Source organism: Gymnoscopelus microlampas, assembly GCF_963454915.1.
Source record: "Gymnoscopelus microlampas genome assembly, chromosome: 3".
In the NCBI taxonomy this organism is placed as follows: domain Eukaryota; kingdom Metazoa; phylum Chordata; class Actinopteri; order Myctophiformes; family Myctophidae; genus Gymnoscopelus; species Gymnoscopelus microlampas.
In genome coordinates this window covers 44,561,930-44,585,443 of record NC_139940.1, presented here as the reverse complement: position 1 = coordinate 44,585,443, position 23,514 = coordinate 44,561,930, and the positions used below count along the sequence as shown (strand labels likewise).

The following is a 23,514-nucleotide window of genomic DNA, read 5'->3' as shown; positions in this document are numbered from 1 at the left end:
ATGATTACTATCAAAATATAGTATTTTTAACAAAACAAAAAAACTTACCCTACCTTTAACTATTGCTTTTAATTTGTCTTGTTCCTACAATGTCCCCAAATAATGTTACTCTTGTCTGCTGTACATGGGATGTAACTAATAACATCTTGAATCTCTTTTCCATCGCACAGTACAGAGGCAACGTGAGCAATAGTGCATTTGTATATTTTGTGTAACATGTTGTTCTACTTGTATTTTTTGTTCTGTATGCTGTGTGCAGCACTTGTGCTTTATAAATAAAATTGACTTGACTAGTGTTTATAAGACATTTCTCGTCCCCCCCAGCTGTAGGGGGCACTGTATATATTGATTCTTTAGGCAATGTGGGCAATGTGGTATCACAGTATTCCACAGTATTTTGGTGCACGGTGACGGTGAAGTAATGTTAGTTATATGGGTCGTAAGCTTGCATATTCTCTTAATTCTTTACTGGCCTTTTAGAACAGCTGTCTGGCTGTTCATCCTTGCTCAATAGACAGTCTGTTGTAGCTCTGTACTTGTTTTATGCGCCCACACATCTGATTGTTTCTGGCGCCAGGTCTCACGTGCCATTTATTCCCTTTCCGTTTTCGTTTTCTTTCTTTCTTGTTGAACTAAATACAATAAACAAAGGAGCTCTTCTTCTTGTTGTGGAATGGTCACCATGTGTGGAACACGGACGCGTCTGCAGACATCTTTGTAGGTTCAGAATGTGCTGTCTGTGACTGTGGCCCCCTTCACGGTTTTACGCAATGGCACTTTAGGAGGCTATAGCAGGGTCGGTCTATATGTGTCTACCAGTGCGTGTGTGTCAGGGTCAGGTGTGGTTGTTGGTAAGGTTAGGTTTAGGTTGGACCAGCATCTTTCATGAAGAATGGCTTTTGATGTCCCAACAGGTATTGTAAGTCAAATACATAGCGTGTGTGTGTGTGTGTGTGTGTGTGTGTGTGTGTGTGTGTGTGTGTGTGTGTGTGTGTGTGTGTGTGTGTGTGTGTGTGTGCGTGTGCGTGTGCGTGTGCGTGCGTGCGTGCGTGTCTGCAGAGGAGCGACACCTAAGTGGACCTCTTCCAAACACACAACCCAGATGTGATGTCATTCATTTACATACACGCTGCACCCTTCCTCTTCATTGTCGCCCCCGTTTCCATCTCCCCCTTGTTTTGTTCCTCTTAAATGAGCTTGAAATCAAATCAAATTGAAGGAAGCGCTTGGAGGAGTCAGGCTCTGATGTTTCACTCTGCCTGTCCATGCTTAACAGAGGCCAGGTTTTCCCTGAGTGGATGCGGAGGAGGAGGAGGGGGAGGAGGAGGGAGGAGGAGGCGAGGAAGGGAGGGAGGGAGGGAGGGAGTCCGAGCGCTTTGACAGAATTCTAAGGCAGCAGAATGAACAGATGTCTCCCAGTGATTAATGTGCCTCCCTTCCCTTGCCTCTGAAGAGCTACGTGCTGCTCATGCATCTCTAACCCTCCTCCCCACTTCGTTTACACTCTTGTCGTATATACGTACACGACAGAGTCGCCTGGCGAAAATCACAGCTCTACAAACTCACGACGTGTTGTGTGCAGTGTTGCCATGTCTGCTTCCTATAAGCCCCTTTGGGCTTGTTTTTCTGTGAAGTTGCTTGTAAATATTGGTAGTTTAAGCACATTTGGTCGTCGATATAGTCTTTTAACGTGCATTGCAAGCGACAGATCTCCAGAGAATACGTTTTTCCTATACAGTCAACATACTTGTATGCACTATCACAAATTCTGCGAGGCACACGGATGAGCTGTTGATGAAATTTCATTCGTATTCTTTTAAACGTTTGTATTTATTTAAACAGGTAATCTCTTTGAGACCCGAGGTCTCGACCCCAGAGAGACCTGTTCATGCGGCCGTGTGGACCCTTATTCAGAAATGATAATTTGGCCTTAACAGGGCATGAACGAAAACAGTGCCCTCAATACCCTCATACCTGTCTAACTATTTCTCCAAAGTGAGTGACACCCACAGCCACAACACCAGAGGGAGCGACACTGATCATGTTAAACCCATATTTGGCACAAACAAGGGAATGAACTCTTTCTCATGCTATACAACAAAAATGTGGAATGCCCTACCTAAAGGAGTAAAGGAGTGTAAAACCCTTCTCACTTTCAAAACTGCCCTAAAGAAACACATTCAGGAGGCTGCACTCCAAACTGGCCCCTGTCAAAGTCTTAAACTACCCCCCCCCCCCCCCCCCCCCCCGCCTAAAAACTGTCTATTGTACATATTTCTTGTTTTTCATACTAGTAACCTGTAAGCTGATTGTATGACGTTCTGCATAGTAGTGTATATTTGTAAGTCTTCTTAAATGTCATCATGATTTGAGTGCACAGGGATCTCATTTTAAATAAGCCAAGTGTTTTTATGAGCGATCCAGTTTAGACAACCTTGTATTGTGTGAAGAGGACCGTCTTAGCGGCTGGAATCAGTACAGAGGCCTGGAGTAGGGTTTAACCCGTAGGTGTATTTATTCACAAAACATGACAGACATTTAGGAGAAAACACCCAGAACTGGTAGTATTTGGCTTCTCACCCTCATCTCTCTTGTTGTGAAATGACAGCAGCCTTTTATAGCCAGCTGGAGCTAATGAATCTGGACTATACCATTTTACTTCACCAGTCATAGGGGTGTTTCTAAAACATATAATAAATACCTAACTAAACAAACAGTAAATGCATGAATATAAATAGCCTTAAAACACAAGTATTACAAGTCTCATTACACAGGTTATTCAATAATTCCTTCTTCGTACTACAACATAATTTCCCACTCACACCAGCACATCATAACCCCCCCAGCTATCCTAATATGGTCCAGCCCAATCATGCTGACACACAGGCAATTGTTAGGCATTCAATCAGACCTCAACAATAAAACTTATATTGCACCTCAACCATATTGCACCTAGTCTCTATTGCACATATTACACACATTACACCTGCCCATCATGACTGTCACACTTTAGTCTCCCCAGGTGGAACTTGTTGGCTGAGTGGCCATCTCAGTCAAACAGGAAACAAATCAATGTATTCAACAATAAAATAATGACTGTACAAAATACGCTGTGCAAATTACTAAAGTGCCAATATGCTGTGCAATTAAGTAAACTCTGGGTTATCATATATGTGCCATTTTTGTAACAGAGGTCCTCTCTGTTACATATTGTGAATTGTACTTCCATGTCTTTCTAAATAAAGTATTCAATCAATCAATCAAAGACCATGATCTGGTAGTGGTACCACCCAAATTGGTAATGAGAAAATTCTCATTCTACTATTCTGCCGACAAAATGTGGAATGCCCTGACACCGTCCATTAAAGGATGTTTAACAGTACTGGTTTATTTCAAAATTGGCAGATCAGAAAACCGCAAGGGGAGGTAAATGTAATTTCCAATCGAAAGGAGCTGTCATTCATTATTGTGTTGAATTGAACACATAGGACCATAATGGAAACAATTCACCGGGACTTTTTTTGTGTTATCCTTTTAGCCTAAATGTCTGACTGTACCACGTGCTGTTTACATTTATGACTACCAATAAAGTATTCAATCAATCAATGAAAACCTATCTTTAACCATACAAATTACCCCCTTATGGTAACTATAGTGGAGGTGCTAAGCAACATTTGACTTCAAGTCATGATACAAAGGTCCCCTTTGGTATGGAAGTACCTTAGGGCCATAGAAAAAGAATTATCCAAAGAGACGAGTTAGATCACCCTTCTTTTTTTTTTTATAGGCGTTTTTAAAAATGGCCGCCGACAATTAACCACTATTACACCAGACCCCATATCTTTGCTTCTGTTAGAGCTATAATAATAATATTGGTGTCAAAGTGTACATTTTTGGGGTCAAGGAATTCAATTAAATAGGTTTCAATGCAAAAAAACGAATACTTCATTAATTGCCATGACAGCGGGGGGTAAAATATGCAAACTTCATTAAAAAAATACGTTTTAACAGGGTAACTTAACCCCACCCCCTCTAAAACTTGTATTTACTTTTCCCTTTGTCATGGAAGTACCATAGGGCCATAGGAAAAAAAATATCCAAAGAGACAAGTTTGATCACCCTTCATTTTCTTTATATAGGCGTTTTTTTAAAAAGGCTGACGACAATTAACCACTATTATATCAGACCCCATATCTTTGCTTCTGTTAGAGCTATAGTAATAATATTGGTGTCAAATTGTACATTTTTGGGGTTGAGGAATTCAATTAAATAGGTTTCAATGTAAAATACCCAATGCTTTACTAATTGCCATGACAGCGGGCGGTAAAATATGTAAATTTCATTTGAAGAATACGTTTTAACAGGGTAACTTACCCCCCCTCCTCTAAAACTTTGATTTACTTTTCCCTTTGGTATAGAAGTACCTTAGAGCACTAAGAAAGAAATGATCCAAAGAGACAAATAAGATCACTCTTCATTTCTGAAATATATGCGTTTTTAAAAATGGCCACCACCATTTGAAGTGATACAGCAGAACCCATATTTACTTCTGTTAAAGCTATAATGGTAAACATTTTTAGGGTCAAGGAATCCAATTAATTAGGTTTCAAGGCAAAACAAATCCCCAATAATTTTCTTACTACCATGACAATGGGGTTGTTGTGGTAATTTGAGTCTTGCACTTGCAAATAACCAGTTCTGGCAAGTCCCTTGAAATAATTTAAATTGAAGCCATTCATCAAAGGGCAAAAGGAAGAGGGGGCTCGACTCATCATTTACAGCCTTTTCCAAATATCGCTCATAAGCCTTCATCACAAGTACAGAGCAGCTACAGACACCTGATGCATGTACCAGGTTCTGCAGATGTGGTCAACACCAATGAAAGACTGAGCTTTGCCACTAGTTGAATTACCACTATTGGTGAGAGCTGTAGTCCATCCACTGCCATTCATCCAGCCAGTCTCCAGACACACTCCAGAGCATCTTTTTTGGCAAGTGTGAATAGGGGTTGATCAGCTAACATGACTGGTGTCTGACCTGGATTTAGGTAGTTGATTGCTTGAAGGAGGACATTCATTGCATGCCAAGCCAAGCCATAGTGGGACTGGTAGGAGACTCTGTGAACAGTGGCAGTATGTATGATCTGGATGGGGGGGCTGAACAAGGCTCTGCAATGCTTGCATAATATGCACCCCATGAGATCCATTCTTCATCCTCAAGGTTGTCTTTCCCCACAAGGTGTCGGTGACTCTCTCCAACCACTGGCAGCCTTCTTCAAGTATGTTGCTGAGAGGACAAGAGGCTGGCTGAGGATGACTGTTTGTATTAAGGGCAGGAACATGAGTTTGGAGTGAAACATCCAGATCCATTGTTGTGTAGAAAGCTGGAAAGGATTGTACATGCTTCTTCCCCATCTTAGCTGGAACTAGGATGTTAGTGAGATTGGCTGTTTGTTGGTCATCTGACGGGAAGTGCTGCTGAATGCTTATGCATGTCCCGTGGAGGGCTGATTTTGCTGTTGTTGACGATGGGTTGAGGTCAATGTTGTCAAAACCACCATTAGTGAAGACACCCTTAACTGCCTGAGGTGGGACCACCACACCAATCTGCTCCCACTGATTGATCACTGTACTCAATGTTTTCAAGCGATCACATGATACACCATACCTCGCTTATGCATGGTATCCACCTGGTGTTTACTGCCAGTATGCAGGTGCAGATTCATTACCAGATACAGTGAAGCTGTGGTTCCCTTTCTCTTATGTGACAACTAACACTACGGACATTTCTTGGATCTGCATTTCACAGAGTTGTAAATGATTTGCTGCCCAATTGATGTAGCAACCTGGCACTTCTCTGGTTCAGGGGCTGGCTGGTCAATACCTTATCCATCCAGAAGCATCTTTAGGAACAATTGCAGCAGGGGAGGGATTGAATCAGGAGGCTGTGAAGGAACCTGTAAATTATTGTTTCATCGGAAGATATTCTTCCCGGAGGATTTTAGCTGCTCTGAAGATGATGGAGACATCAGTAAATGTGTTGCTTTTCATGCCAACAACAGCTTTCAGGTCATCATCAAACAACATAACAGGGACCAGCCACGATCTAGTCGCACAGATCTGATGTCAATATCCTCTCGAAGGCGCGTGGTGTTACATTTAATAATAATTGATTGACTCAAACAATTCATTGAGGACATGTGCTCTGATGACCTTTGTTGCCTTATTTTCTGTCGTGTCACAACGGCGGTTTCTGCTTTTCTATAGAGCCTAGTCAGGCATGCACGATGATGCACTGCTTCCATAGCTACCATGTCACCAGCAGCTTGTTTAGCTAACAGACACTTGTCACCCAGCACCTGAGCACATTATTTCACTTTTCGATCCAATCCCAGGGTGGAAGCCGTCCTTAGTTCCTTTCTGTTGCCAACTTCACCACAGAAGAAACACGGTGTGGTTTATTCACATGAGGATGATGATGAGCATGAGAGTATAGCCTGTGCAGTGAACTTGCCACCACCATTCATGCACTGTGTTTTTACTGGGCTCACAGACTCTTCATGTCTTCTTCTTGCTCTGTCGACTCTGTCCAATAATGGCACAGTTAACATAAAAAACATTCTGTATTAAATGAGAAAGTAATACAAACCTCAAATTGAACCTCAAAGTGTCTCAGATTTTCTGTCACCCCTGATTCAGGTGATAGCAGTCAGACATATACACTTACAGTCAGACAGACACTAATCTCTCAAGACAGATTCAGAGCTCTGCAGCTGAATCTGTCGGGAGCTCCTGATACAACGTGTATAGTTAGGAATGTTAGGAATGTAAACAAAGACACATAGACCGGAAGTGGAGGGCTGAGGGCGGACCTAATGGCCACCATCCTGTTTTCCACATTCTATTGGGAGGTCCCCCCCAGAGTCAAATCTTAAGGAAAAAAATAGCAGAGGGTGCTGTTTTTTCCTTTTTTTGACTGGGTTCCTAGATTGGACAGACACACATAAAGCATATATGGCATGTGCATAAGAGGTTGTACTTCTTAAAGTTTTTTTAATAGGGGGAACATTTTAATGTCACTTATTTTGTTGATGAAATGTGCATATTTTACCCCCATTGTGAGGGTAATGAGAAAACTATTGGGTTTTTTAGTCTTGGAACCTATGTAATTGTATTCCTTGGCTCCAGAAATGTACACTTTGACACCAATATTATCATCATAGCCCTAACAGAAGCAAAGATATGGGCTATGCTGTATTGCTGTAAATGGTGGCGGCCATTTTTTAAAACACAAATACTTTAGAAATGACGTCTTATCTAGTTTGTGTCTTTGGATAATTTATTTCCTATTCCCCTAAGGTACTTCCATGCCAAAGGGAAAACTAAATTAAAGTTTTAGAGGGGAAATAAATGGAAAGTTACCCGTTATTTACGTATTTTTCTAATAAAATGTGCATATTTTTAGGGTTGTCCGATATTGGCTTTTTTACCGATAACCGATATACCGATATTGTCCAACTCTTAATTACCGATACCGATATCAACCGATACCGATATATGCGGGGATTATTGTGATTAGGGTAAGCTCAAATTTCATATCACACACACCATATACAGTAAGAACTCCTGTAACTTATTTATAAAGCAAAAAAAAAAAAAAAAAAAAAAAAAAATTTTTTTTTTTTTTCAAAAACCGATACCGATATTTTCCCGATATCAATTTTTATGCTAATATCGGCCGATAATATCGGGAGGCCGATAATATCGGACATCCCTACATATTTTACCCCTGTTTTCAATGGCAATAAGAAAATGATTGGGTTTTTTGCCTGGAAACCTATTGAATTGGATTATTTGACCCCAAAAATGTACACTTTGACACCAATAATATTATTATAGCTTTAACAGAAGCAAAGATATTGGTTCTGCTGTATTGCTGTAAATGGTGGCGGCCATTTTTTAAAACGTGTATATTTCAGAAATGAAGGGTGATCTAACTCGTCTCTTTGGATAAATGTTTTCCTATGGTCCTAAGGTACTTCCATGCCAAAGGGGAAACTAAATTAAGGTTTTAGAGTGGGGAAAAATGGAAAGTTACCCTGTTAAAACAACATTTTCCAATTAAATTAGCATATTTTAGCCCTGTTTTCATGGCATTGAGAAAATGATTTTTTTTTTTTTGCCTTGAAACCTATTGAATTGGATTACTTGACCCCAAAAATGTACACTTTGACACCAATATTATTGTTATAGCTTTAACAGAAGCAAAGATATTGTTTTTGCTGTATTGCTGTAAATGGTGGCGGCCATTTTTTAAAACATGTATATTTCAGAAATGAAGGGTGATCTAACTCGTCTCTTTGGATACATGTTTTCCTATGGCCCTAAGGTACTTCCATACCAAAGGGGACCTTTGTATCATGACTTGAAGTCAACGGCATATTTTTGGGTCCTAACACCTCCACTACTAGAAAAAGTACCTTTTTTGTTGAGGTTTTAGTATCCTTGTGGGGATCTACAATGACAGTAAAACAAAAGACACACACGCGCACGCACGCACGCGCGCACACACACACACACACACACACACACACTCTCACTCACTCACTCACTCACGCACGCACGCACGCACGCACGCACGCACGCACGCACGCACGCACGCACACACACACACACACACACACACACACACACACACACACACACACACACACACACACACACACACACACACACACACACACACAGTTCTGTGTATTTTGATGTTCCACATCAATGTCAACATTTCGTTTTATCCGAGGTCCTATAAATCTCTCTTATGGAGTGAGATTGGTGTCGTTCGACCCTGGACCTTTTCTGGAGCTCTGCAATGTTTTCAGTGGGAGTATCAAATCAATTCTGAATTCACCCGTCAGGGATGAGCTGTGGTGGACAACTCCAGTACTTGAGGCAAGGTATATAGATACTCCCGGTCACATAATACTCAACTACAAGTGACTGTCAAATTTGTACTTGAACTGGATTACTTGCTTTTAAAAATATTGAATTATACAAAAGTACATGCTTTTTAAAATACTTAAATATTCCAAAATATTAATATTAGTGAAAATAGCAGATCTACAAGCTCACAACTCGTCTACAAGCTCACAAGCTCTGCAATTTTCACTATATTTGAAATAAGGCTTAGGGGTTAATTCATATGATACTTTTCCCCTTCCTAGAAATGTAGTCAAATGTACAATAGTTGTCTTTCAAATGGTGAAAGCCATAACCCATAAGTATCCAAAAATACAAATACTCTCAAGTAAAGTACATGATACAACATTTTTTACAGGGTTAAAGTACAGTACTCAAGTAAATGTAGTTTGTTACTGTCCACCACTGTGTTGATATAAACAGAGAAGAGCTCAAGATTAATGGAGGTTTCTGCTTGTCGTTGTTTCGGGCAGAAACCGCACATCTCCATATTGTAACTTTTTTGTGTTTTTACGTAAATTAACGCCCTACTTGATCATACTACAGTGTCACACAAAAGCATCAAAAGTAGCAGATCTACAAGCTCGAAACGCGGCGCGAAGCGACGCGTTTTGAGCTTGTAGATCTGCTACTTTTAACATTTTTTAAAAATTTGAATCCTGGAAGGTTTTGGACATATGAGGTTTCCACCCGAGAGAGAGACGTGTTTTCAGAACTGGAGGTCATTTTTCCATTCATTTTATTCATGATTTCCTCATTGATACTGACATGGAATGATCGAGGGAACTTTGCTCTTTGCTTTTGCCAATGCTGGTTTCATTGACTGCATTATGCAGTTCAACCTGACCTCTGGACTGCACCACAGAATTCCTTCCTAAACTAGATTTATGCTGCTTTCGCATTGAGATCACTGTAGTGTGAGAGTATACGGCATTGTAATTTCAAATGTATTATAGTGTTCAACCTGTTTGGATTTTTTTTTTTATGTAATACTTCCAGAGGGATAGTGATAGCAACACGACTACAGACTCATTTATCTTGCCTATACAGTAGCCATTCATTAGTTTTAATCTTCCACTCTCCTTTTAGCCAAAGCATCTTTTTTTCTGTCTCTTTACAGTTTTGCACTACCTTAATTTCCATAATGATCCACTCTATCTCCCCCCTCTCTCTCTCTCTGATCTGTAGAGAAGTGAGTAATATTTCTCTGGTCTGTCCCCTCATTGCTTTCCTTATCTCCTTGTAAAGCAAAAACCTTTGTCTCAATTCCTTCAGTTGTGTATTATGGGGTTTCTGCCATCGCGATTAAAGTAGTTTTAAATCATCATCATCATCATCATCATCATGCTCAGTGGTGGCCAGCCATCTACTGTATGATGCACCACTGAACCACCAGGTCTCACACACGCACGCACGCACGCACTCACGCACGCACGCACGCACGCACGCACGCACGCGCCCCGGTGGTGGAAAAAGTACTCAAATGTTTTACAAAAAATATTTGAAAATAGCAGATCTAGAAGCTCACAACGCGTTGCGATGCGACGCGTTGTGAGCTTGTAGATCGTCTATTTTCAAATAGCTACGGTATAAAATAGGGCTAAAGTGGTTAATGTATGTTTTATAATGTAATCATTTATATCTGCAAAGTAACTAGTAACTAAAGTAAAAGTATAGACAATTGGAAATACTCCAGTAAAGTAAAAGTACCTCAAAATTGTACTTAGGTACAGTACTTGAGTAAATCTACTTAGTTTAGTTACTTTACACCACACACACACACACACACACACACACACACACACACACACACACACACACACACACACACACACACACACACACACACACACACACACACACACACACACACACACACACACACGCTTGTGCACATGCATGCACACCTTCACATTAAAACTGCCATTTCAAAGAGTATACTAAACTCCTTCATAGTTTATAATGTTTAATAAATCAAAGGTATGGTAAATGGTAAACGTGCCATTCCAAAATCACAGTTTAGACTTGAAGCTGATGTAGTATAGCCAGAAGAAGAAGAATTTAAGGCTTTATTGGTGATAATGTTGAATGGCTTTGACTATCTGTGGCATACAGTAAATACTGGCAGCAGTTTCATTTACAGTTCATGCCATGTAGGAAGACACAAAGAAAACAACCAGCCGACACTTGATTTGGAATATAAGTCAAAAGAGGCGAAACAATTAATTCAACACATTCTGTGTTCACAGACATGCTGTTAATTGACCATGCACTGGTACAAGTGAATAATTCAGATAAAAGCAAGATATAGCCAAAATAGTCTCACCATGGCAGTTACTACATTTTATATGTTGTATTTTTGGTCTGCAATGGAAAGAAGCTGCTAAAGGTCTCAAATGACACAGTTATTTAAAGTCTTATCATATCTGAACATTTTCCACCATGTTTAAGAAAGTTAAAGGAGTAGTTCACCCAAAAAATTACTTAATTAATTATCGCATTCCTGTATAATCCGATAACCGGTGGTCTCTCCGGCAGTAGACACAAAGAGTCTCCTTTGTGTCTCCTACTGGATACATTAGCATCTTTATTATTATCATCAAATTATTGGCTCAGGAATGTGACAAAAACAAGAAAATCTCCATGAATTCAATGCTTTGAGTGGCGTGTAATTGATAGATTTTATTTTTGGGGTGAACTACTCCTTTAAAGGTTAGAAAAAGCTTAGCAAAACGCTTTTGTGTTCAAAGTACATCATCACATTTCCATGTAAATGAACATCGGGTGATATCTGAGGGAGTCAAGGAGAGGGCGGCTGATTTTGTACGTCATATGTGGCCTGTAATGATATGAGATGTAGATGTCTTCAATGCGATTCTCTTTCTTGTTGTACTTCACCAGCACTCTGTCCCTGTTGCTGAGCCAGTCGCCGGGGACGTAGTACTCCTTCAATTCTTCTGGCAGGTCATGACCATATTCAGGGTTGAGGTTGCCGAGTGTATAGTAATCGAATGTCTCGTCCGTCAGGTTTGGGAGCGGTGGTGGTGGTCTGTTCCCGAACCAGTGGAAGCCGTACTTGCCTGACTCAGGGTTACACAGGGCCTCCATTTTTTCGCCCACGCACTCGTTGATGTACCATCGAAGCAGCGGCAGTCCGTAGCGAGGCGCATGACCGCACCCCGTCGCCTGCAGATCTGCATCTGTATCCAGCGTCATCTGAGCTGAGGCCAGGATGATTAACACCATGAAATGGAGCAAGGAGTGCATCCTCGTGCCTCGTGCCATCATGCAGTTGTTGTCTATGAAAAGAAGACCATTATGTATAGCAGTGGTGTAAAGTTTGATTGATTGATTGATTGAATATTTTATTAGGCAGAAATGTAAATAACAGCACAAGTACAGTTAAAACACTCTGTCTAAAAGGTCTGTACACTTTTTGGATGTATTTAGTCAGATATGCAGGTATTTGGTTTAGGGCATTGAGGGCAAATTTGCATTGACAATTTTGAAGACCAATCACATTTTTGTTGTTTAATCCTGTCTTCTACCCTGAGCCATAAAAATGTGAGGGAAAACGGTGGGTCATGGGCCCCAGGCCGAGAAGTAGTCGAATCAGTTTGTTTTAGGAGGTTTGAAGCTTATTCTTTAGTGACATTGAGATGTTGGAGTACCAGGAGGTGCAAGCATAGTCAAAAAGGGGCTGAATCAGAGCTCCTGAAAGGGTCCTGAGAGCTCTTTAGTTGACAAAAGAGGAAATTCTGCCCATAAATCTGGTTCTCTGATTTATTCTTTTGATCACCTTTCTTACATATACATATTATATATAATACAGCCCAAATAGGTAATCTCTTCGTTGCTAGAGATTACTCATTACTGTGTCATTGACTTTGACCTTGAAATCATTTACATTCATCTTACTGAGGGAATGTTTGGTCCTCAAAGTAACTAAGCACATTTACTCAAGTACTGTACTTAAGTAAAAAAATTAGGTATATTTTACTTTATTGGAATATTTCCAATTTTCAATACTTTTACTTCTACTCCACTACATCTTAGAGGCAAATATTGTACTTTTACTCCACTACAATTATTTGAAAACTTTAGTTATTAGTTACTTTGAAGATATAAATAATTATATTATAAAACACACATTAACCACTCTGGCCCTATTTTATACATAGGCTATTTGAAAATAGCCGATCTACAAGCTCACAACGCGTTGCATGGCGATGCGTTGTGAGCTTGTAGATCTGCTATTTTCAAACTTTTTAGTACTTTTACTTTTGGTACTTTAAGTATATTTTGATGCCAATACTTTTGTACTTTTACTCAAGTAACATTTTGAACACAGGCCTTTTACTTGTAACAGAGTATTTTTATATTGTGGTATTGCTACTTTTACTTAAGTAAAATATCTGAGTACTTCTTCCACCAATGGTGTATAGTGATCTTGGGGGAAATACATAGATTACAGACATAAACAACTATTTTGTTTTCTCACGCTCCCAACGAATGTGTACAACGTACCTTAATGTGAGTGTATCAGTCCTTTCCAAGAGCACCTGCAGACTACAACCAAAGGCTTGATTCTGAACTGCAGATTGATGGTGTCCCTTAATTATAATAGGCTTGCTGTAACAGTGCACTGCTGCTTCTTCTTTTATATTAGGTTGAGATATGAGACACCCACTTTCATCTAAGAGGAGGGACATTAGCACAAATGGGGGGCTGCCCTTCTGCTCAAGCCTCTATTTGCAGTTACTCACAGGATATTGTGGGCAAGCAGATGAAGCTCATAATGCGTCGAGATTAAAACTAAAGAAGAAAAAAAAAAAACATGTCTGGCCGAGGCCCCCCAAGTGCGAGGCCCTGTGCGACCGCACCGTTTGCACTACCCTAGCGGCAGCTCTGAGTGAGAACTACTGGTATAGAGTTGTATCGCAGCTAGCACCGTGACAGACATGTGCCACAAAGAAAAACTAGAAAAAGTGCTCCTCGGAGCACAAGTCTCCGCCAGGTTGGTGCAGTTATTATCAAAAAACGCAAATCGGCCTGTTATAGCGCCAACATCGGAACATTTTCAAGTGGCATTTCTTCCTCGGCCTAGTAGGAATGTGCGTGTGAAATTTCACCGAAATCGGAAGCTGCATTCATGATTTGAGGCATTTTGTTCAAAACGGACCAATCTTGCAAACTTTGGAAGGCAACCGTAGCCAATCAGGATGGAATATGGAAAATCGGACAGATCCGTGTTGATCACATGACTATAGAGATACTGTGTACTGATTTGCGTGATGTTTGGATAAAATCTGTAGGAGTAATATTAAAAAATGGGTTTTGCACAAATCGGCCTCCTGGTGGCGCTGTTTTTTCACAGGCCCATGTGAAAAAATTGGGGCAGAGGTTCTGTTTTTATTGAAGAAGTCAGTTTTACAGGAGGATAAACAATGACAGAACTCTTCAAATTTTCTGTGAAAGAAACAAACGCACAAGACAAACACAAACCCCCCCTCCCAACCCTCACAAGAAAGTAAATGACATGGTATTAAAAAGTACAGAAAAGAGGGCAAAAAGTGGAAAAAGGAGAGAGAAAAAAAAGAAGACAAAAACAAAAGCAAAACCTGAGAAAAAGAAAAAGAAAAAGAAAAGAAAACTCAGCCAAAAGAGTATCCGAGTAGATGACATGACAGCATGTATTATACAAACAAGGCACAGAGAAAGCTCAACCCACACCGTTCTCAAACACTTGAGGGGTCACCTCGAGCACGGGCTCCGTCTTAGGAGACCGACCACCTATCCAACAGGGGTTGCCATATTTTCAGAAAGACCTGTTCTTTTTTGATGATTGCATACCGAATTCTCTCCATATGTAGAACATTGCCCAAGTCTCTAAGCCACTGCTGGAACAGAGGACTAGATTCAGATTTCCATTGTTGCAAAATTAAACGTTTGGCCAGCAGTGTGCACAAAGAGATGGCTTGACCCTCAAATGATTTAATAGAGGGATTGAATGTCACAAATCCAAACATAGCCAGCAGTGGATCGGGCTCAATGTTTTTATTGAAAGCCTCTGAAATATAATCAAAAATAAGTGACCAAAATGTGTTTAGTTTTGAGCAGAACCAGAACTGGTGAGCAAGTGTGCCGGTCTCCTGCTTGCACTTATCACTTAAGGGAGAGGTATTGGGATATATGGCATGAAGCCTTGACTTTGAATAGTGTAGTCTGTGTAGCCTACAACTTTGAACTGGACCAATGTGTCTGGCATTTATAGAACTGGAATGAATTTCACCCAAAATTGACTCCCAAACATCTTCCGAAATTGTAATATCCAAATCCCTCTCCCAGTCCCACCTAGATTTATCACTGGAAACAACATCAGAAGCCTGCAGAATGTCATAGAAAGAGGAAACTGAACCCATAAAACCAGGTGTAAGCTGAAGAATACTGTCTAGTGTGTTGTGTTTTGGTAAATGTATAAAGTTAGGTATATGAGTCCTAAGATAGTTCCTGATCTGAAGGAACCTAAAGAAGTGAGCTGCTGGCAGGTTATGAGACTTTTGTAGTTGTTGAAAAGACAAGAGGATACCCTCTGCATACAAATCCTTAATAGTTACAATGTCTTTGTTCTTCCAAGTAGAAAAAACAGGGTCTGTTAGGGCAGCAGGGAAGGCATGGTTATGGCAGATTGGACTATCCAAGTGCACCTTGGGCAGATTAAGAAATGACTGAATTTGTTTCCATATTTTTAAAGAGTTAAGTATAATAGGGTTGGTTATGTAGGGTGGTATTTTACGCTTGGCTGGATTATTAAGTAATGCAGGAAGAGAGGTAACACCAACTGAAGCCATCTCAATCTGAAGCTAAGTTGGTCCATTTACATACATGCTCTGCTGATAGGCAGTTGCGCCAAAAAGACAGCAAGTTTGCTGCCCAGTAGTACAATTTAAATTGCGGTAGCCCGAAGCCCCCTGCTGCCTTAGACTTACATAAATGTTTTTTAGATATCCTCACATATTTGTTACTCCAAAGAAAAGAAGAAACAACAGAATTCAACAGTAAGCAATTGAAGATGTATAAAAATCTAGGCAGAGCGACCATCCTTATGGCGTTAATACGACCAACCATGGATATGGGTAAAGTGTTCCAGAATTCTATGTTATTTTTCAACTGCTGCATCTTGCAATCCCAGTTCTTCTTTAAAAGTTCCCCATGTTTACGAGTGGCTATTATACCCAGGGTTTTACATTTGTCTGTGGAAACCTTAAAGGGTGTCGTACGCAGGAAGCTTGGATCAACATTCTCAGAAATGGGCATCAATTCACTTTTTCCCCAATTGATCTTATAGCCCAAAAAACTACCAAATGTCTCAATTAAATGTAATAAAGGTGGGATAGACGTTTTAGGGCGGGAAATAAATAAAGTCATATCATCCGCGAATAGCGACAGATGGTTGACAGTATTGTGAACTTGGATTGGGGCGATTTCTTGATTAGCCCTAATCTGACTGGCTAGAACTTCGATGGCTAAATTGAAGAGATATGGGGAACAGCTGTCCCCCTGCCTCACCCCTCTCATAAGATGGAAAGGCTGTGAGACCTCCCCATTAGTGACAATTGATGCCTCAGGGTGGGCGTAAATTATATTGATCCAATCTATAAATGTTTCCCCGAAGCCAAAATGTTTTAGAGTAGACAGTATGTATTTCCATTCCAAGCAATCAAAGGCTTTCTCGCAGTCAAGGGCAATGACCACCGACTCTTCCTTATGCTTATGGTACATGATATTAAAAAGACGGCGTAGATTGGAATTTATGTGGCGGCCTGGAATAAAACCTGTTTGGTCGGGGTGGATCAGATCGGTGATGTGCCTGGAAAGTCTATTGGCCATTATTTTGCTAAAAAAATCATTTCCAGATGGAAGAAGGGATATTGGGTGGTAGGAGGACATGTCTAATGGATCTCTATCTTTCTTCAAGATTAAAGCAATATTTGCCTGATAAAGAGAATGTGGCAGCTCTGAAGCTTGTTTTGACTGCTTGAACATTCACCAAAGCAATGGAGCTACGGTTGACTGAAACTTTTTATAGAACTCAATTACAAATCCGTCTGGGCCGGGGGCTTTATTGTTGGGAAATTGAGATATAGCTGTTATAATCTCACCTAGCGTTATATCAGCATCCAATGCCGTAGCGGCCTCCTCAGCTAAGGTAGGCAGCTGGCTGACGGCAAGGAACTGATTCATGATTTGGGGATCTGTATTCATACTTTTGGATTGGTAGAGTTCCTCATAGAACTGAGCGGGCAGAGGTTCTGAATTGGCATCCAGCGAGTGTGTGTGCACAGTTTCGCAGCGACCGGGCCAACGGTGCCGGAGATTAGCTGCTCACAGACAGACGGACGGACACACGGACGGACAGACGGACAGGGTGCAAAACATACTCTCTCGCCATGCCTTTCGGCCTGGCGGAGACAAAGACCCTGTTGTACGCACCCGTACAACAGGGTGCGTACTGCATCTCAGCATAGCTGAGATGCAGGAAATGTGTGGCTAGCTGCAACGTTTCCTGCCCCCTCACTCTTATGGTCAGGTATTCAGAGCGTTGAGCCTTTTGTTAGTTTCACACCTTGCTCCTTCCTGCCAGTAAGAACACTGTGAAGCTACAGAGAAAAACCACGTGAGAAAACATGCGAAAAATACAGGTATACCAGCCATGTGGTCACCTAGGACACTTCTCATGTGAAATCAAGAACTAAACGGTATCTTTCTCGCTCTGCAGTAACACGCACGCACGCACGCACGCACGCACGCACGCACGCACGCACGCACACACATCGTAATCGTAAGCTGCATTCATGATTTGAGGCATTTTGTTCAAAACGGACCAATCCTGCAAACTTTGGAAGGCAACCTTAGCCAATCAGGATGGAATATGGAAAATCGGACAGATCCGTGTTGATCACTTGACTATAGAGATACTGTGTACTGATTTGTGCGTGCGACCGGGCCAGTTTCGCATCTCAGCATAGCTGAGATGCAGGAAATGTGTGGCTAGCTGCAACGTTTCCTGCCCCCTCACTCTTATGGTCAGGTATTCAGAGCGTTGAGCCTTTTGTTAGTCTCACACCTTGCTCCTTCCTGCCAGTAAGAACACTGTGAAGCTACAGAGAAAAACCACGTGAGAAAACATGCGAAAAATACAGGTATAACAGCCATGTGGTCACCTAGGACACTTCTCATGTGAAATCAAGAACTAAACGGCATCTTTCTCGCTCTGCAGTGACACGAACGCACGCACGCACGCACGCACGCACGCACGCACACACACACACACACACACACACACACACAAACACACACACAGTAACCATCAGGAAATTGTTTTGTTTATTTAGACCGGTGGTTCTCAAAGTGGTCCTGGGTAAATGAGTGAATATAGACTCAAAATCATTTTAACAAGTTTTTAAACCTTTACACATTGGCCATTTGAAAATAGCAGATGTACAAGCTCACAACGTGTTCACTATGCACAGTGAGTCTGTAGACCTGCTATTTTCAAAATATTTAGAACAATTTTGAAAAAATGTGAAATATTTTTTGAGTTATAATAGTTATAATCCAGCAGCCAGATGTAAACACCTCCAAACCTCCCCAAACAATGTGTATTACTATATTTGTGAGGACATCAACATGTTGGGACACCCAATTTTATAAATGGTATTTTAAAATAAATCTGTGTGACATTTTAACCTCAGTTGTACTTAGTTGTGCACCAGTGTTGCACACCAAAAACAGCAGATCTACAAGCTCACATTGCTTCAAGCTGCTTGAGCTTGTAGATCAGCGATTTTCAGGCCGTGACACAGGTGCGCTACTAAGTATAAATCAGGCATATTGGAATGCAAACAAGGTTCTTCAATTATTGTGTAAATGTACAGGGCGAGTTAAAATGTATTTCCAAGTGTGAGACTCCTAGTGACACACACACACACACACACACACACACACACACACACACACACACACACACACACACACACACACACACACACACACACACACACACACACACACACACACACACACATCCTGTTTTGTCACTTCTGCAAAAAATATACCAGTGGTTCTCAAACGTTTTCATGTCAAGGATCCCCAAGTTAATTTGTATTTGGTCACGTACCCTTGTCTGAAAATATTTTGCACCAGGGACCCCCATACAAGAGACTGCTATACAGGGGTCCTTGACATTACAGACGCTTTGGTGCCATCCTGATGATTATCAAACATGTTTGATATTTGTGCATCTGAAACAATGTCTGGTAGAATCACAAAATTATTTTTATTTGACCCATATCTGAAAATATATTGTGCCAGATCAGGGACCCCCATACAAGATTGGTGTTGTTAAAACGTTACAAAAACACCAGTGAGAATAATAGAGTTGTGTCGCAGCTAGCACCCTGACCCTGAAGTCTAGACATGTGACCACAAAGGAAAAAAAACCCTCTGTTGTACGTCTGCGTAGCATAGCATAGCTGAGATGCAGGAAATGTGTGGCTAGCTGCAACTTTTCCTGTCCCCTCACTCTTGTGGTCAGCTACACTCAGAGCGTTGAGCCTCTTGTTTGTTTCTCACCTTGCATCTTCCTACCAGTAAGAACACTGTGAAGCTACAGAGAAAAAACATGTGTGAAAACTAAACTGCATCTTTCTCGCCTTGCAGCGACGCACGCTCACGCTCACGCACACGCGCACGCACGCACGCACGCACGCACGCACGCACGCACGCACGCACGCACGCACGCACGCACGCACGCACGCACGCACGCACGCACGCACGCACGCACGCACCACACACACACACACACACACACACACACACACACACACACACACACACACACACACACACACACACATACACACACACACACGCATGTGTACGCTTGAGCACATGCATGCACACCTTCACATTAAGGGCGGATTCACACTATGGTCCGGGGTGCGCACCCTGGACCACGCCAGACCGCCTTCCGAGGTAGTCTCGGGTCCGATTGCTGCGGACTCAGGAACGGAACGCGGCAGTGTGAATCCATCCGTACCAAGAGAAGGAAGTGGACTGCTAATCATATATCATTTATATATTTTTATAATGACGCATTATTTTAGCTGGGTCATACCTTCTCATAGTTCTACTTGAATGTTGACAAGAAATAATAATCCCGCTAGTGTTTGAGTAGTGCGAGCCGTGAAAAATAATAAACAAAAAACACATGCGTGGCGAACGTATATATAAGGATAAATATACCAAGGATTAGTCCGTGACGTCACTGCTAAAATACCAAGGATGCATCAGTGACGTGACGTATCATATTGATAATAACAGAGACGCAAGAGACAACGTTACAATGCACACACTGCTTTGGTTGTGTATTGCTGTTCTGTTATTATTATAACTCAAGACAACGTCAGGAACACCGTCAAACTTTATTATTCACTCTAAACTCTGACAAGTGACTCTTCTTCTGTGAATGACATTCTCTATCTCCCTAAGCCCCATAGTCAACAGCGCCCCCATGAGGCACATATTTACCATTACTGTTGCATGACGTGTAGCTACTCGAGTACGGAAGAATTTTGGCCAATGTGAATGCTGGCCAGCTGAGAGAGGCCAATCGTACTTGGGAACGGTTCGAATCAATCGGACCCAGTCTGAATCCGCTCTAAAACTCCCATGGTTTATGTTGTTTAATAAATCAAAGGTATGGCCATTCCAAAATCACAGTTTAGACTTGAAGCTGATGCAATAGAGTAATGCTTGAGTTGCTGTGAGGTTGTAGGTGTTTTACGGCATGTGAAGAAGTATACAGCCATAATAAGAAGAATTAAGGCTTAAAGGGTGATAATGTTGAATGGCAAATTGACTATCGGTGCCATGCAGTAAATACTGCTGGCAGTGGTTTCATTTACAGTTCATGCCATGCAGGAAGCAGAGGTGGAAGAAGTACTCGTTTTATTTAATTAAAAGTGAAAGTCCTGTATTCAGAATTTACTTGACTAAAAGCACAAAAGTATTGGCATCAAAATATAGGCTACTTAAAGTACAAAAGTAAAAGTCCTCATTATGCAGAATGTCCCATTTCACAAGTTTTCAAATGTATAAAATGTATTAAAATCTTTTGAAAATAGCAGATCTACAAGCTTACAATGCGTAGCATACCGAAATGTATATGGGGCTGAAGTGGGTAATGCATGTTTTGTAATAATAATTTAAAAAAAAACACACACACACACACACACACTTTAACATAAAAAACAACTTTTAAAAAAGTAACTAAAGTTTTCAAATAATAGTAGTGGAATAAAAGTATAATATTTGCCTCTGAGATGTAGTGGAGTAGAATATAAAAGTACTGAAAATTGGAAGGAAGTCCAGTAAAGTAAAAATACCTCAAAATTGTACTTAAGGACAATTTACTTAAGTTTAATTTAATGTACTTAGTTACTTTACACCACTGGTAGGAAGACACAAAGAAAACTCCCAGCCGAAACTTGACTTATTGAATATAGTAAGTCAAAGAAGCGTTCAACAATTAATTCAACACATTCTGTGAACACAGACATGCTGTCAGTGGCCATGAAGATAAAAGCAAGATGTAGCCAAATTAGTCTCACCATGGCAGACACTACATTTTATATTTTGTATTTTTTGGTCTGTAAAGGAAAGAAGGTCTCAAATAACACAATTATTTAAAGTCATATCATATCTGAACATTTTCCACCATGTTTAAGAAAGTTAAAGGTTAGAAAAAGGCTTAGCTAAACGCTTTTGTGTTCAATGTACATCATCACATTATCCATGTAAATGAACATTAGCTGCTGTCTGAGGGAGGCAAGGAGATGGGGGCCGATCTTGTACGTCTTTTCTGGCTCGTAATGAGCGGAGATGTAGATCTCTTCAATGCGCTTGTTGTTCCTGTTGTACTTCACCAGTACTCTGTCCATGTTGCTGAGAGGGTTGTCGCGGTCGTAGTCCTTCTTCACTTCTTCTGGCAGGTCCTGAGCATGTTTAGCATTGAGGTTGCCGAGTGTATAGTAGCCGTACTGTCCCTTGTCCTTCAGTTTTGGGAGCAGTGGCACTTGACCTCTGTTCTTGAACTTGTGGAAGCCGTACTCGCCTGGCACAGGTTTACACAGGGCCTTCATGTTGTTGTCCAAGCACGCCTTAGCGTACCATCGAAGCAGCGGCAGTCCGTGGCGAGGAGGCGGGCGACCGAACCCCGTCCCCTGCAGCTCTGCGTCTGAGTCCAGCGTGGTCAGAGCTGAGGCCAGGACGATTAACGCCATGAAATGGAGCAAGGAGTGCATCCTCGTGCCTTGTGCCATCATGCAAGTGTTATCTATGAAAAGAAGACCATTGTGTATAGCAGTGGTGTAAAGTAGCCAAGTACATTTACTCAAGTACTGTACTTAATTACAATTTTGAGGTATTTTTTACTTTACTGGAGTATTTCCAATTTTCAATACCTTTACTTCTACTCCACTACATCTCAGAGGCAATTATTGTACTTTATACTCCACTACAATTATTTGAAAACTTTAGTTAGGCCTACTAGTTACTTTGCAGATATAAATCATTATATTATAAAACACACATTAACCACTTTAGCCCTATTTTATACATAGGCTATCTGAAAATAGTAGATCTACAAGCTCACAAAACATCACATCGCGACACGTTGTGAGCTTGTAGATCTGCTATTTTCAAACATTTTTGTACTTTAAGTATATTTTGTATATTTTACTGTATTTTGTATATTTTACTTTAAGTATATTTTGATGCCAATACCTTTGTACTTTTACTCAAGTAACATTTTGAACACAGGCCTTTTACTTGTAACAGAGTATTTTTATATTGTGGTATTGCTTCTTTTACTTAAGTAAAATATCTTATATAGTACTTCTTCCAGTATAGTGATCTTGGGGTAAATAAATAGATAACAGACATAAACAACTATTTCGTTTTCTCTCGCTCCCAACAAATGTGTACAACGTACCTTAATGTGAGTGTATCAGTCCTCTCCAAGTGCACCTGCAGACTACAACCAAATGCTTGATTTTGCACTGCAGATGTCCCTTATTTATAATAGAAGCCTAACAATGCAGCTTCTTCTATCTTACGATGAGATATGAGACACTCTCACTTTCATCTAAGAGGAAGGAAATTAGCACACATGGGGTGCCTTTGTGCTCAAGTCTCTATTTACAGTACCTCACAGGATATTGTGGGCTAAAATGAAGATGGGAACTTCTTCTTTCACTCACCCAGCTGTGGATAAATGAATCGCTGATCTGCAAGCTCACAACATCTCACAACGTAACACACTTTGAGCTTGTATATCAGCTATTGTCGGTGCATGATGAAGACTCTTGGTCTAGTGTAGCAACTCATTTATATCACACAGTCAAACAGGTGCCCAATAGGCGCGCTGTACAGCACATGTCTGTGGGTGAGGGCGCACTGGAAATCTATTTAGTTT

At 40.9% G+C, this 23,514-nt stretch overlaps 1 protein-coding gene across 1 annotated transcript; it reads right to left on the bottom strand.

The window, feature by feature from the left end:
• Window positions 1-21,621: 21,621 nt before the first annotated feature.
• Window positions 21,622-23,111, bottom strand: LOC311041680 (uncharacterized protein). The gene is made up of 2 exons (XM_084052163.1): window positions 23,032-23,111; window positions 21,622-22,374 (listed from the first exon to the last, which is right to left on the bottom strand). The coding sequence occupies exon 2, from the start codon at window positions 22,361-22,363 to the stop codon at window positions 21,794-21,796; it is 570 nt and encodes a 189-aa protein (XP_083908289.1). The 5' UTR covers window positions 22,364-22,374; window positions 23,032-23,111; the 3' UTR covers window positions 21,622-21,793.
• Between the last annotated feature and the right edge of the window lie 403 nt (window positions 23,112-23,514).

What these genes read in the sequence shown, in the direction of transcription:
- LOC311041680 (XM_084052163.1), bottom strand. Translation starts at nt 22,363, where the DNA reads ATGATGGCACAAGGCACGAGGATGCACTCCTTGCTCCATTTCATGGCG.